This window comes from Chaetomium globosum, genomic scaffold (genome assembly GCF_000143365.1).
Source record: "Chaetomium globosum CBS 148.51 scaffold_1 genomic scaffold, whole genome shotgun sequence".
Taxonomy (NCBI): Eukaryota; Fungi; Ascomycota; class Sordariomycetes; order Sordariales; family Chaetomiaceae; genus Chaetomium; species Chaetomium globosum.
The window spans coordinates 1,880,327-1,895,185 of NT_165976.1; the positions used below are offsets into that span (position 1 = coordinate 1,880,327).

Genomic DNA, 14,859 nt, shown 5'->3' on the forward strand with positions numbered 1-14,859 from the left:
TTAAAGCTTGGCCTCCTCCTTGAGCGTGCCGACCTTGAGCTTGGGGCCGTACTTCTCGAGCACGCTCTTGCCGTGGTACTTCCAGAACTGCTTGGTGGCGTCCTTGCCGGCCATGCGCTTGAGGATCTTGGCGCCGCCCGGGTGGTCGTCGAGGAAGCCTGCGGGTTGCGTCGGTTAGTTAAATAGTTGACGGTTGTGTCAACGTGTTCACCGCTGTTCGTGCGTGCAGGGAAGCGGTTGGTCGTTGATTATGGGTTGTCGGTGATTTGCAGTCATTCGAAGGAAGGTAGGAAAATATATCTTGAGAAAAACATACCGGCAATATCGTAGACACCGTCGTCGACAATGATGAACATGGACTTCTCGTCCTTGTGCTGGGCGACCTCGGCCTTGGTGTATTGCTGAGACATGGTGGTGGCGGTGGCGGTATGTGAGATGGGATTTTACAAGATTGAGTTTTGATGATACTGGATGTTCACGAAGCAGATGAAGCCAAGGTCGCAAGAGTGAAAGTGAGGGTGAGTGCGATTGTTAATTGTCGAGCGCCGAGTGGACGATGAAGGAGGACGGCCGTCGGCTCGGCTCCGCAACTGCCCTGAACCTCGGCTTAACCCATACGCCAAGAGTCTGGACCAGGGGTAAGAGGGTCTCCCCACAGACGTCATCCCCAGATTATGTTCCGATGATAGATTAGGGGCAACAACAGGACGAGATGGGAGGTAACAGGCTAACTGGAAAGCGTCACTGGTATAGCCACGATCTTCTGCGTGTCCTAAAAAAATCAATACATACAACCAAAAGTATGTGCCGCGACTCTCGTCGTTTCTCGCCATTTTACCCTACGCTAGGGGTATGTATATTCCAAACCACAATCTGCTGCCGCGCAGCCCATCTAAACTCTAGATACCGTAACGCCATGCAATGCCAAAGAGGACCAGCCAAACCAGAAAAACAAAACACGCGCTCACTCGACCAAACCTAAACCAGCAACCACACCCCCAAAGCAATGCCCATCCACACGGCCCCCCTCACCACCTCGACCCTCCCGGCGGCGTTGGAACCCGGCCCGCAGCACGGCCGCTTGACAAACGTCACGTTGTTCATAGCCGCGGCCACCTCAAACACGCTACCGGGGTAGTTCCCGTAATTGTAGTAATCCACATTCAACACGTTGGGGGCGCGGCCCCAGTCGGTGCGGCAGTTGTTAGCCGCCATCCCCAGGCTGCCGGGGCCCTCGGCGGCGTTGGTGACGTTGAGCTGGCTGACGGCGGGCACGAGGATGGACTGGCCCAGCAGCGAGACCTCGGCGTTGAGGTTGTGGTTCATCATGTATAGGCGGCGGCGGGCGTCCTGGGCCTTCAGGTCGGGCGGGCGCTGCACGGTGCAGGGGAAGGCGGTGTCGACGGGGTCGAAGGGGGTCTCCCACATCTGACTGAATTGGTCCTGCAGCCAGGGGTAGGCCGTCTGGTTGGCCATGTAGTCGAGGAACATGACGACGCGCTGGCCCGACAGGATCAGCTGGCCCAGCGTCGGCCAGTCGTCGACCCGCATGGGGATCACGCTGGGCGTGTACACGAATTGCTTGATGCCCGACGCCTCGATCGCCCCGACGTACTTGTCCGGCGTCGAATAGTTGCCGTTGCCGAGCAGGATCGTCACCACGTCGTACGGGTGCCCCGCCACCCAGTCCTTGACCTGCCGCAGCCAGTCCGTGATGGGGCCCGCGTCGAGCAGGTCGCAGCTCGTGTGGCAAAAGTGCGGCTCCGTGCCGTTCACGGGCCATTGTATCTGGGCCTGCAGGAAGCGGATGCCGTCGTTGAGCTGGTCGATGACAGGGAACTCTTGGTTCGCGGCGGCGCTGCCGGCGCGCGTGAAGGGGCTGTTGTGGCAGCCAACGTGGGTGACGTTGCTGTACTTGCGAGCGCAGAGCTCGGGGTAGTTGTTGCAGGGTCGAGTATTAGTGGGCCGCGGCGGAGTGGTCTGGGTCGAGGTCGAGGTCGCGTTGCCGGAGCTGGCCGACGCGGAAGAGGCTGCCGAGCCGGTGATGTAGGTGACCGTGTTAGGGGTGACGGCTTCGGTGTAGCTTTGCGTGAGTATCCCGAGATCGGTGGGCAAGCTCGTTGTAGCAATAGTGATGCGCGATGTTGGGTCTTGGTAGGCGCCAGTTGGTACGCCCGTCGATTTCGTTGCGTCGCTTCTTGTACCGGTCAACATGGTGACTCATGGGTCGTTAGGGTCGACACTCTCGACGTTCTCGACCTTCTCGACCTTCTCGACATCGCTTTGACCGTAAACAGGGCCAATGCTGAGCGACAGCATGCACAGCACGCCGGCAATGCGTTTGAAGGGCGCCATCATGCTGGATGATGAGTTGAAATGACTGTTTTTCGAACCTTCGTCAAGGCATCGAGAAAGAAAAAAAAGGTTCCAAATTAAAAGTATGGAAGAGCGAGAGATGAGGGGCGAATCCAAGTTAACTAGCCCTAGGCCAGATTTCGAGGAGACTCTTCGTACCCGCAGGACAAGAAAACCTTAAAACAGTAAAACAGGGCGTCGACATGGGTTTGCAGTTCCCCCTGCCAGCAGCACTGCCGCAGTGGTGGGGTTCTTTTCGCGCTCTCCACCCTTGCAGCCGCCAGCGGTTGTTCGAGACCAGACGCTGCCAAACTCATCTCTTGACCAGTCATCACCAGCAGTCGTTCACAACTTGAATCCATCCAATTAATTACTTCGTACTGTGTCGCCAATTCATCAGAGACTTCTCTCTCCTCCCCAATGCAGCCACGCAACCATTGCTGATGCTGACTGCTGTACATCTTTGCATCACATTTGGCAAGCAACGAACCGTAATGTCTCTCCTTGCCGGGACTTCCGATCAACGAGATGACGTCTGCGCCAAGAGTCATCGGCTGAAGATCCGATATTGCCTTGGAGCGTGGCCACCGGCATCGCCTGTCAGCTCTTGTCAATCAACATTGAAACAGCCAGTGGCAGCTCCGTTTCCTTGGAAAGCCCGCACCTAAATCCATAATTCGCATTGAGAGCCAGAATGAGGGAGTTGATTTTCGGTCTCGATTCTCAACATGCGAAAATCCTACCACAATGGTTTCCCGGTATTCGTAACAAGAAGGGAAGCGCTGACCGCTAAATTTCAGGAGCTCTCATAGCCAGTTGATCTCCCACTGACCCTCACAGTTGACGCTCTCCAAAACAACCTCCCGCGGGTCACCGGCTGAATCCCTGTCGCGCATCGCATCTGCACAGCCCAGCGCTTGGCAGAAGCCCCTGCACCCACCACGACACGACATCATCGATGCAGAAGAGAACCCCTTGGGCCTGGAACATCTCAATCGATCACTCATTTCTTGCCGTCGCTCCCCATTTTTGGGTTTTTGACATTACTCCACCCCGGATCCTGTTTGTTTCGCGCCTGATTCAGTCAATCGTTTTGGAATTCTTAATTTTTTGACTTTATTTTTTTTTTTTGTTTCTTCCCCAGATTTCCAGGTCTTGTGGCGTCCACCTGGTGCTGGGGTGATATTGCTGCAAACGACCATCCCCGAACCATAGCTCCGGTACATACCTTGCCTAGGTCATCCTCCGCAGCAGGCCTGCTTGAGCTTGAGCTTGTTTACGCCGCTTCCTTTCCGCTGTCGACAGTAAATCCACAGCCAAGATGGGACTACCAGCCGCCCTCCGGTCTCGCATGAAGTCCAATACCGAGAAAAATGACCCCTCATCACCGTCAAGTCAGACTACCACGCCAGACCAGACTGCCGGGACCGACAGTGCCTCCTACAAGCGAGCAACACGAATGCGCCGGAACTTTGCCCTGAGCGCCTCCTTCGCCTACCTCTTATCATGGATCTTCTTAGTGCTCGTAAGCGCCCCCTCCCCCCTACCTTGCAACTGCTTGAAAGAGAAAGGTCTAACCATCAAGCAAAGGTCCTCATCGGCAACACGTACCCGCGTGCCGTGCTTTCAGGCGTCTACTTCTTCAAGCTTGACCTAGCCGACATCATCCCAACATCAGTGCCCAACGCTAGCCTGATCAACAGCATCGCCCAGTCCATCGGCCTGCACGACTTCTACCAAGTCGGCCTGTGGAACTTCTGCGAGGGCTACGTCGGCACGGGCATCACCTTCTGCTCCAAGCCCACCACCCTGTACTGGTTCAACCCGGTCGAGATTCTCATGAACGAACTGCTCTCCGGCGCCACCATCGCCCTCCCCACGCAAATCATCACCATCCTCGACATCCTGCGCCTCACCTCCCAAATCATGTTCGGCTTCTTCCTCACCGCCGCCGTGCTCGCCTTCCTGATGATCTTCCTCTCGCCGCTGGCCGTGTCCTCGCGCTGGTGGAGTCTGCCGCTGGCCATCGCCTCCTTCCTCGAGATGATGCTCATCCTGGCCGCCAGCACCGTCGGCACCGTCATCAGCATCGCCTTCAAGTACGCCGCCGAGGCCCAGCAGGAGCTCAACATCCACGCCCAGGTCGGCGTCCGCATGTTTGTCTTCATGTGGCTGGCCACGGGGTTCAGCATCTGGGCGTTTGCGGTGCATTCCGGCATGGGGTGCTGCTGCACGTCGAAGCGGGATTTGAAGATTGGGAGGAGGTGTGAGGGGAGAGGGAGAGGGGGGTTGAGGAACTAGTCTGTGTCGTACCTATTTTGGGCAGTGGGAGGAAGACATATATGCATATATTTTTGGGACTCGGGGTTTTATGTGGGTGACATCCCGGGCCGGGTTAGATATGGTCGCCGATAGATGATACATGACTGGGGATAGTAGTAAGGTGGGTTGGTCTTTTTAGAGCGGGCGGCATTGGCATAGAGGTGATTCTGGTATTTAACGTCCATAAATCTCGCATAAGCGGTCTCTTATTCCTACTCTGGCATGGTATTACTAAGTAACATACATCTAGTTATGAGCGATGCCGTAATTTACGTATGAGATTTAACTGCACAGCCGCTGACTTGGAGGTATATACGTAATACCCTATTCATCGGGGAAGTCGCTCATGTGTATCACTAGGTATCTACTTACCGGTATGGTTACGTATCTGAGCGCGGTTAATGATGCATTCCTTGACGAACCTATCCGACGGACGAGTTTCGCAGTTAACCAAATGCGATACGCTATGTAAGAGAATCAAGCAATAACAAGGCACAAACATCTTCACGTTGGGGGACTCGATCATGTGGGCAGTCATAGCAGTAGTTATTATACCGACTCAGAAGCCGTCAGGGCAACTAACTACATACACGAATTCTTTGGCCAACTCCCGGTCCCGAGAATCGCCGCTGCCCAACCTCTCTCGTCCTTCACTAAAACCACAAAACCAAGTGGCTAGCTCAGACCAAGAACCCAGGCCCAAGGCCACAACATTATCATTTCGCCCCTCACAGGCAGGCTCAACTCCGAAAACATCCCCGTAGGAGCGAACCAGAGAAGGGAAACCCTTGTCAAAAAACCTCCCCACAAACGCAGTACTGTTTGTTCTGAGTTGCCGCGAGCTGGACTTGAGTCCCCGCCAGGGGGAACAGTACTCGTGGCGAATTGGGTTGTCGGTGCAAAAAAGCAGGAAAAGAGGGAACCGCAAGAGAGTATTACATCTCAAGACAGGCAATGCAGCCATCGAAACCCCCCGCCTCCTCGTCAGCAAAACGAAGGGGGCGGGGGCCACAGACTAAAAAGCGGGAGCCGTAGAGGCTGCCGGAACCCTTTCCCATCCATCCCGGGCACGGCACGGCGAGGTGGGGAGTGACAGGGTTAACTCGAACCAGTCGAGAACCCGCCAAACTCCCCGTTTCACACGTACGGTTTGACAAAAAAATACCCGGGACGGGAAGGGGACGGGTCCGGATCAGCCCGGCTCACCGCTGCTGTGTTTCAAACAACGAAGTATGGGTTGAGTGAGTGGAACGGCCATTGGTATCGGCTCTTTCCGCGTGGAACGGCGCTGGACGGCGTCGACGTCGACTGGCGGTGGATGCCCCCCGAGCGAAGGGGGGACAAACACCGAGGACACAGACTGCGAAGGTGGGATGTGGAAAGATCCGCACCCTTCTGCTGGTCCTCTTATTAAACCAAGTCTTTTTCTTGACAAGACTGCCAAAAAAGCAAAAAACATTCATCTTCTTCTTTTGATCCTCACCCGAGGCATTGTCGCAGGTCACTTAGTCGCGGACGACGATGCCGTTGCGGCGGGAGCTGCGCTCGACGTACTCAGCCTCGTCCTCGGAGGAGCACGAGTCATCGTACGAGCAGCGGGAGCCACCGCAGTCGAGGCGGACGCGCTCGCCCTTGCGGGTGATGCCGTAGCGCTCGCAAGTGCAGCTGGAGCAATCCGAGGCCGGGGTGCTGTAGCCAGACGAGCCGGAGCTGTCAGAGCGGTACGAGAGCGAGGAGCCGACCGACGAGACCGGGGAGCCGGGGGCGCTGAAGTCGGTGATGACATCCTCGTTGTAGTACTCGTCCTCGTAGATGCCGGTGGCGGCAAAGCGGCTGCTGAGCTCCTCCTCGTCAAAGTCGTTGTCGAGGATGTGGCGGGTGGCGTTGGGCGACACGGGCTTGGGAGCCTTGATCTGGGAGATGGAGAGGGGGCGGCCCTTGGCGATGTCGCTGGTGGACGAGCGGCTCTTGGACGAGGAGGTCGACTTGCGGGACGACGACTTGGAAGAAGAAGAGGAGGAAGACTTGGCCTTGGGAACGTCAAGGATGTTCAGGGCGCGGCCGGTGGTGGGCTCGACGGTGGAGTCCTCGCTGGGGTTGTGCGAGACGTGGTACCCATCGATGATGTAGTAGTACCAGTAGCGCTGGCCGGGCTGGAGGGTAGCCTGTTGGAAGCGGAAGGTACCCTTCCAGGTGCCCTTGGAGGAGCTCTTGTCCTTGGAGAGCGGGAGCTGGCCGCTGTAGTTGTCCCAGGAGCCGAGGAGGTGGACGGTCTTGACGCCGGAAGAGACGCGGAGGGAGAATGAGAGCTGGATGGCGGACATTTTGAACTTCGTTATTAAATAAAAATCGAGTGCTGAAAAAATTGAATTGTCTTGAAAAGAATGGACTTTCTGCGCTGAAGAGCGTGTGGAGCAAGTAACCCGGTGTTGTTTGGGTTGAAGTGGATTAAGTTGGTGATAGCGAGACCAGCAAGCTATCGAATTTGATTTTTTGGATTAATTGGATTAACAGAGCACAGCTCCGTGGAAGGTGGGAAAAAAAAAAGAAGGGGGAAAAAAGAACAACACAAGGTCGATTGTTGAGTGCTTGCTGCAGAAAGAAAAAAGAAGGGAGAGGGAATGAGGCCGAGGGGAGCGGCCCTTATATGATCACGAAGCCATGTCGGGGAGGAGAGGGAGGGGGAGGACAGCGGGGGTGGGTTGCCCATCACTGGCCCGATTCAACGAATCGGCTGGGGTAGCACATAACTCGCGAACAAGGTCTCGCAGAAGGGGCCATGGAGCATGCGGGCTGCCGGCCGAGAAAGAGAGAGAAAGAGCGATGGTCCCAAGCAGGAACACCCATTCCCCTGTCCTCCTCGAGGTGGGCCGTGCAGCCATGCAGCACCACTACTGCACGATGGGCGGCTAACAAGCGAGAAAGCCAAGTGGGAGATCAGATGGAGACTCTCGGACTGGAGAGAATAGTCGAGGAGGGACCTGGAAGCATTTCTGTGGGGAGGCTGGCCTCCGCAGATGTGCCGGTGCAAGCATGGTGATCACAAATGCTATTCCGCTTTGGGACTAGTTTGGCGTTTAAATCCCTGTACGCATTGGCCAATTAGGGAAGGCAAACACCAACGTCGTCCCTTCTTCGAGCGCAGGCCATCGGCCTCATCACACGCACTGCATGCAGCTCCCGCCAATAATCGACTGTTGTGTGCCCGCCCAGCTGCTGTGTGCCATTCTTGCCCTCGCACCCAGAGGCTTTTTCAATGCGGGCGTTGACCCAGAACCTGGGATCCGAGCAACGAGATATTGGCACCTCGAAATCATCCAAGGTCACTTCTGACAGGTCAATGGCATGAATGACCTAACCCCCCGTCATTCTCTGTGCCTGGGACGAAACAGGCAAGCACGATTCCCTCCAGACCAGGTACGAAGTACGAAGTAACCCTACTCTTCTAATCCCGACTTCCAAGCGTTGTGATGGAATGGGCAAGTCGACCTGCAGCATCAGCATGCGACCCTCCCTGCCTCCATCCGCACTTCGCTGCAGGCTCGCCTCGGCCATGTGGGGATTATGGCCGCGTATTGGGTCGATGATCGATAGCGCAGCATCTCCGGTCTCTCTTCTCCGTCGGTCGCTGCGGGTAAATTGGTCAAGTGGTCAGCTTCCGTGAACGGCACCCAGTGAGCGGCTTTGAATGCCTTCCCGGCTTGGAAACCATGTCCATGAAGGATCCAATCCATAGTCTTCAAGGTTCAGTGGTGGCCTTGGGGGCGGCCGGCCTCGATGGTCTCATGGCGAAAACGCCGCAACGGTGCGCCAGGACGCCACGGAAGCGGGAAGATGAACGTGGCATCACCGAGAGACATTCTCGGCTTCGGTCGATCAAAGAGCGTCATTTGGTCATTCGGCAAGCACCATATGCGCTGCTGGCGACTTCGTTATCGGATTGGGGTAGAGTTATTCGTCGATCGTCGTCTTGCATGGCTGTCCTCGTCTTCGAAGCCCCGCTTCAGCTTGCCTCGACGATGGCGACCTTGCTGTGTGTGGGAAGAATCCATGGCTGACTACCAGCCCCGTCGCTCAATCAGGTTATCTCGATATATCACCAAGTAGAACTACTGCATGCAGGCAATTAACTTACACAGTAGCCCCGGCGGGTATGTGAGTAGACAGCATCATCACACTGGCAACTGCTTGGTCCTTGCTCCAATGCACCCGCAGGATCCTTCCCAAGCATTGATCTCTCATCTCACTGGGTAGCTCACCCCCGGGATCCAGTATCCGTGCCAAAATAGCCGCCGTGATTCCCACCACCCGCGTTTACTCCGCAGGAAAAGATGGCCGAACCAACACAGCCGCGGTCGGAGGTTATCTGCACGCTTAATGTCATTCGGACCATGGGATCGAAAGGACACGGTAAGCGGAGTTCTTTGCCGCGGCATCAACCGCGAGGGTGGCTTCTCGTTGCGAACTCTTGGCCTGACATTTCCCCTCGAGACGGGAAAGTTTGCTTGGCACTTTTTGTGGCCTTCTCCGCCGAGGTCATCTTGTCCTTTGGCACTCTATGCAAGGTCGAAGATGCTCTGTTCAACATGATGCCAAATTCCTTTGACCAATCCTCCAATTCCCAGCTCCCTCCCAAGCACTCAATGAATATGGTTCGAGGATTGATTATAAGAAGGATTGGAGTCGGACTGAGATAGACAAGGCCGTTATGGCATCGCATACGGAGTTCACCGTGGGCCGGCCAGAAGTCAGAACCGGCAATCCCTTCTTTGCGGGGCGGTAGTATATATGTTTCCAAACTATCAAGAATGATGGCCTCGTCATCGTACGGGGTTGGCTGCCTCGATACCTGGGTTGCCATCTGGGAACACTGAGAAAGGCGAGCTCTGCGTGGTGTTTATGTGAAATATATACTTTGCGGCTTGTGGGCCGAAACCCCAGCTCAGTGGCCGATTCTCGTGTGTATCCCTCCGAAGAGGGGGTCATCATCGGCATACTATGTGACGGATTTTGCTTTTTGAGCATGCCGCTAAGTCTCTGCCATCGCCGGAGAAGCTGTATTCCACAAAAACGGCCACCAATGCTAGAGCTCACCGGCTACCCCCTTTGGTAGTCGAAGTGAAGTAGCCGTTTACGAAATCCCTCTAAGGCCTCGCCGTAGGAGAGTAGGTTACCAAAGTGAACTAGCTGCCGAACCAAGCACTACTGCCTGGCCGCTGGGCTAGCCCGTCCGTAGTTCTCGCCACAAGCTGGCTGCGTGGGCCTTTCCTATATTGCGCTGGTAACGGCATTAGATGTTCAAGCATCATTTACTCAGCTCGACGCACTCATCTCCCTCGACGTCGTCCAGACAATACAGCCTTTCAGAAGTGGACTTACGTGCCCAAAACATGCTCGTTGATCACACCCTTGAGCTCATAGCCACCACCAACAGGGAGCCAGCTCAAACATCCTGTTGGCTTTGACTTGGCTAAACGAAAAGAAAAGATAGAGATAGATGGGCCCTTGAAGACTCGGATTATGTTAAACAAAATATTGCCATATTTAGTAACTACGAGATAAATTCGTAGGAACGCTCTGAGCATATGTTTGTTTTAGCAAACTGAGAGGCATGCTAGGGCAGGACGAGAGGTATGCCAAGAGATATCATCACAGCGGATGGCGTAAGTCGGATCTGAGGGTGTGAAGAATTGGAGATATATATGGAAACTGCAAAGGAGTTGCAACTAAAGCGGCCGGGTAGGTAAAGTCCAACACGAAGGTTAATAAAACTTAATCAGCTGACCACAGAAAACATGATGTTTCATGTACTTTGCTCGGGTGTACCTGGAATGTTGAGAGCAACAAGACAACCAGGAAAAGTGGAGTAAGTGTATTTGCATACTCGGACAGCAGCCGAAAAAGGCAAGTCGTCAACACCTTGACTCACATCATCGCGTGGTATCCACCCCACTCCACTGCGTTGGAGGGACTTTTCCCTCTGTTGAGGCTTCATATTCTTGAGTGCAACTTCCATTTTGCACTTTCACTGTTGCTGCCTAAGGTACAGGCACTCTTTGAGAGTGAGACCCAGACCCACCTCGAAGCTGTGGGTCTGAAGTTTGAAACTCTCAATCTCACCCAACTAAACTTTACTTATACTCAGCTGTTCCTTCTCACCGCTCCCTTCCATCTTCTCACAACTCACAACTCAAAACCCACAACTCACAACCTACATAATCACCACCTCAAAACAAACACGAATATCACCCACCGCCAACATGTCCGCCTCAACCTCCGCCGCCATGAACGCCTTCCCAGACGACCCCCTCGTGCAAGCCGTCAAGGCCCACGTTAAAGTCTACATGGAACCCTACGACGCCTCCCATTCCTGGGATCACATCGAGCGCGTCGTGTCGCTAGCCCACCACATCTACAACCACTCCGACGCCGCCTTCCAAGCCACCGCCGACCTGCGTGTCATTCACCTCGCCGCCCTGCTCCACGACGTCGGCGACCGCAAGTACGTTTACTTTTAACCCCCCCCTTCACTTCAACCCTCAAACCCCAATCCCCAAACTCACACCCCCCACAGATACCTCCCCCCGGGCGAAACCCCCCACACGCAAATCACCACGCTCCTCACCAGCCTCTCCTGCCCGCCAGAACTGGCCACGCGCCTCCAAACCATCTGCAGCTCCGTCAGCTACAGCCACGAGAAGTCGCAGCCCGCCGCGCACATGGCCGCGCTCGTGGCCGCGCACCCGGAGCTGGCCGTCGTGCAGGACGCCGACCGGCTGGACGCCATGGGCGCTGTGGGGCTGGGGAGGTTGTTTACGTATGGCGGGGCGCGCACGCGCAGGGGCATGGGCGAGTCGATGGCGCATCTGGATGAGAAATTGGTAAGGCTGGAGGGCCTGATGAAGACGGTGGTGGGGAGGGAGGTCGCGAGGGTTAGGGGGGAGAGGTTGCGGGTTTTTAGGGGGTGGTGGGTGGAGGAGGTGGGGGGGTTGCCTGAGTTGGAGTTGGAGGGGGAGGGGTTGTAAGTGTCGACGGTGGTGAGAGGTGAGGCGAGGCGGTGGCTTAGGGGAAAGGAAGGGTGGGTTAGGTCCGGAGTGGGAAGGCTGGAGTTGCGGTGTTGGGGTCACTGGTCACTGGTATACCGCACAAGCGAGACTCGGGTTGATTCGGTGTTTGTTTACACGATACCCTGGTGAAGGTCTTCAACGCCCTAGATCTACGTTCGAAGCGAATAATCCAACACATCATTAATAATACCCATCTCGCATCCATCCGTCAAGCTTGACATCAACCATGACGAGTGAGAAAAAGAACATTTCCTAACCCCGACTCTTCACAACCCTTTCCAGCTCCTACTAAACCAAACACCCCAACCCCGTACCAACTAACTAACCACCACCACCAACAACAACCAGCCTCACCCACCCTTCTACCACCTTCTCCTACCTACAACAACATCGCCGCCAAACCACCCAACACCGCCAACGTCCCCGCCACCTGGTTCGCCACCGCCCCACCCGTCGAGATAGGCGGCTTCGGCCCACCGGTACCAGTCCCCGGACCAGTCCCATTATTACCGGGGTTCACCATCGCCGTCGTCATGGTCGACGCACCCGACTGCGTAACACTGCCCGACGGCGGCACCGAGTGGATGAAGGTGATGGTCGTGGTTGGCTCGTCACCACCCGAGGCGGAGCTGCTCGGGTTGCCGGGGTTGATGAAGGTGATGGTGGTGGTCGGCTCGGCGGTGTCGGTGGCGGTGGATGGGCCGGGGTTGACGAAGGTGAGGGTGGTGGTGGGCTCGGCGGGGCCCGTGTTGGCGGTGCATTCGGACGCGGGCAGCGTGAAGGGCTCGCCGGAGGGGGGGTAGACCACGCAGTTATTTTCGCAGGCGGCGTCGCCGGCGGTGATTGAGGTTTAGTGGCAAAGCGCTCAGAGCTTGCCGACGACTGACTGGCCTTTCTACATATCAGCGTTGGGGGGGTGGGGTGTTAGGGGGGGATTTGTTCGGGGAGTGGGGAGGGGGCTTGGTGGGTTAAGGGAAGGTACTTACGTTTGGAGCAGCGGCCAGCTATGCCGATCTTGTCGGCGCCGCAGCGGATGATGATGTCGGTGCCCATGGAGTCGCCGGCGCAGAAGGCAGCGTTGGGCTTCTCGCAGATGTACTTGCCGTCTTCGTACTTGACTTGGGCGCTGACGAGGGCCGCCGAGGCCAAGATCAGGATGGAGGTGGTCTTCATGGTTGTGGTTGGGGTGGTATCAAAACGAGTGAGGTGGAAACGAGCGACTTCACACAAGACTTGTTCACGATGGCGTAACAGAACTAACAACCATAGACCAGAGCCTCGGGAAGAGATCAATTTATATTCGGGGCCTGTCTCGGCTGGCTGCTGGGACCTGCATTGTTCCTGAGTAATGTCACGGCCCAAGGTGCCACTCACTGTTAGCGTTGCAGAGGAGGTAACCCAGCAAGTAGTGGAGCGAACACGGCAGTCTGGGGATCATCTCGTGTTGGACAGACTACTACCCACGCTATTTTTGCCTCTAGTGTACACGGGCACGACAAAACAGTGGTGAGACCGTCAAGACAAGAAAACATGGCGAAGAGGCCAATGGGATGGTGGCCTTTGGCTTGCGGGTCTCACCGGTGGTAGACCTCGTTTTCTCAACTCGGACAACCGATTGTAACGTATCGAGCTCGCGGCACTTTGGTATTGCGGCGCCCCGGCGCTCAACCGCGAGACCGAGTGGCTGGAGTGCCAGTCATCCAGTCCATGGCCGTGGCTCGTATTTGGGCGGGCTCGGCGGGGTCTCCTATTATTGCCTTTTTGCCACTTCTGGATGCAGGGTGCGAGTCCCAAAGGGGAAATTCAGCCCAAAACATCTAACGGAGCCTCGGAGCTTCTTTACTAGTACCGGTCCGACAGAAAGGACAAGGAGCCGTGCCATGAGCCGAGACAGACACATCATTGTTTACAGAGTCAAGGTAAACTCCTGCTGGTTTTTCAGATATCTGGAGCCCAAACTTGGTTAGTGGAGTATTAGGTGAGAACGGAAATATACATGTACGATGGATGTCGTTACGGTCTTGAATGGAGATATTGCCAGGTACTTTAAGACAAGTCCCGCGCCGCGAACTCGCCACTCAGGCCGCTGGGATCTCTAACAACACCACCTCGACAAGAGGATCCCGCTGTACGTACAATCTCATCTCCAGTTACTCGCCGAACTATGCAACTTGCCACAGGTCCCTGGTTTTCACATCGCAAACACTTAACATCGCGTCCATCTCACCTTACCATCGATCTCAACCCCAGCTACTTCGGTGACACTAGAAGACCAATCGTTTCAGCCGACCATCCGATTGGAGAGCGTAGGGAAGCTCGACCAGGCGATTAAGAATATTTTTCTCTTATATATAGGTAAATTCGGCATCGCAACGCGGCGCGGGAACCAGACAGCGACGAGGATAGACTTGCCAGCCAGCCTTTCGCCCAGGATATCTGGGTTCATCAAGGCAAAGTAACCTAGGCGAACATCGACGATGGCCGGGCCCAGCACAGGAATGCTCTACTGATGCAAGAATCCCCATTGTGTGATTAGAGTTACTTAGAGACAGTCTCTGCAAATAGTCTGTGCGCTCTGCGCACACAACTATATTGCAGTGCAGGCTGAGGCGCCTTCTACCTTTGAAGAGATAACTCTTTCTTCTACCTTTTTTTCTACTATTTGCAATTAGATGCAGTGTCCCGTATCATCTACTAATCCACTGCTATGGCGACTAACCCAACATCTAACTAGCCCTCCTTTTTTTTCTTCTTTTTGAAAGAAGAAGAACGGAAGGATTGATTTGTATGTAACTGGGTAGTAGTAGAAAGTAAAAAAAAAGCCCACATCAGGAAAAAGTAAACAAGCGTTCAGGGGGCCACCCGGGGATTGAACCCGGGACCTCTCGCAGAAATGCTCGGGTTGTAACCCTAAGCGAGAATCATACCACTAGACCAGCGGCCCTTGAATCCCAACGCAGTGGATCTTGAGGACAACGCCAGCCAGAATCGCTTGAGAAAGGAGTTCAGTGGCCGGTAATCGGATCAGAATCGGCTCACCGGCTGCGACCGTTGGTGGTTCCAAGTCGAAAAGAGATAGCCACCCAACCTTATCCCCTTGTCTGCTGCAAGCGAG

General features: G+C 55.4%; 6 protein-coding genes and 1 non-coding gene across 7 annotated transcripts; 2 read left to right on the forward strand and 5 right to left on the reverse strand.

Annotated features, from left to right (window-relative positions):
* Positions 1 to 410, reverse strand: CHGG_00620 (uncharacterized protein; the record flags this gene model as incomplete). Its single annotated transcript, XM_001219840.1, has 2 exons — positions 1 to 158; positions 317 to 410. 2 exons carry the CDS (start codon positions 408 to 410, stop codon positions 1 to 3), a joined length of 252 nt encoding a protein of 83 aa, XP_001219841.1.
* A 568-nt stretch (positions 411 to 978) lies between these two features.
* CHGG_00621 (uncharacterized protein) lies at positions 979 to 2,355 on the reverse strand (the record flags this gene model as incomplete). The annotated part of the gene is made up of 2 exons (XM_001219841.1): positions 979 to 2,150; positions 2,244 to 2,355. The coding sequence occupies 2 exons, from the start codon at positions 2,353 to 2,355 to the stop codon at positions 979 to 981; spliced, it is 1,284 nt and encodes a 427-aa protein (XP_001219842.1).
* A 1,674-nt stretch (positions 2,356 to 4,029) lies between these two features.
* On the reverse strand, positions 4,030 to 4,566 carry CHGG_00622 (uncharacterized protein; the record flags this gene model as incomplete). Its single annotated transcript, XM_001219842.1, has 1 exon — positions 4,030 to 4,566. The coding sequence occupies one exon, from the start codon at positions 4,564 to 4,566 to the stop codon at positions 4,030 to 4,032; it is 537 nt and encodes a 178-aa protein (XP_001219843.1).
* Positions 4,567 to 6,182: 1,616 nt separating this feature from the next.
* On the reverse strand, positions 6,183 to 7,001 carry CHGG_00623 (uncharacterized protein; the record flags this gene model as incomplete). The annotated part of the gene is made up of 1 exon (XM_001219843.1): positions 6,183 to 7,001. The coding sequence occupies one exon, from the start codon at positions 6,999 to 7,001 to the stop codon at positions 6,183 to 6,185; it is 819 nt and encodes a 272-aa protein (XP_001219844.1).
* A 1,386-nt stretch (positions 7,002 to 8,387) lies between these two features.
* On the forward strand, positions 8,388 to 9,055 carry CHGG_00624 (uncharacterized protein; the record flags this gene model as incomplete). Its single annotated transcript, XM_001219844.1, has 3 exons — positions 8,388 to 8,710; positions 8,820 to 8,828; positions 8,932 to 9,055. 3 exons carry the CDS (start codon positions 8,388 to 8,390, stop codon positions 9,053 to 9,055), a joined length of 456 nt encoding a protein of 151 aa, XP_001219845.1.
* A 1,882-nt stretch (positions 9,056 to 10,937) lies between these two features.
* On the forward strand, positions 10,938 to 14,203 carry CHGG_00625 (uncharacterized protein; the record flags this gene model as incomplete). Its single annotated transcript, XM_001219845.1, has 8 exons — positions 10,938 to 11,179; positions 11,252 to 11,698; positions 11,958 to 11,977; positions 12,093 to 12,460; positions 12,742 to 12,933; positions 13,226 to 13,706; positions 13,786 to 13,872; positions 14,100 to 14,203. 8 exons carry the CDS (start codon positions 10,938 to 10,940, stop codon positions 14,201 to 14,203), a joined length of 1,941 nt encoding a protein of 646 aa, XP_001219846.1.
* A 395-nt stretch (positions 14,204 to 14,598) lies between these two features.
* CHGG_11149 lies at positions 14,599 to 14,688 on the reverse strand. The gene has a single exon. It is a non-coding gene; the product is annotated as a tRNA-Pro (tRNA).
* Positions 14,689 to 14,859: the final 171 nt, after the last annotated feature.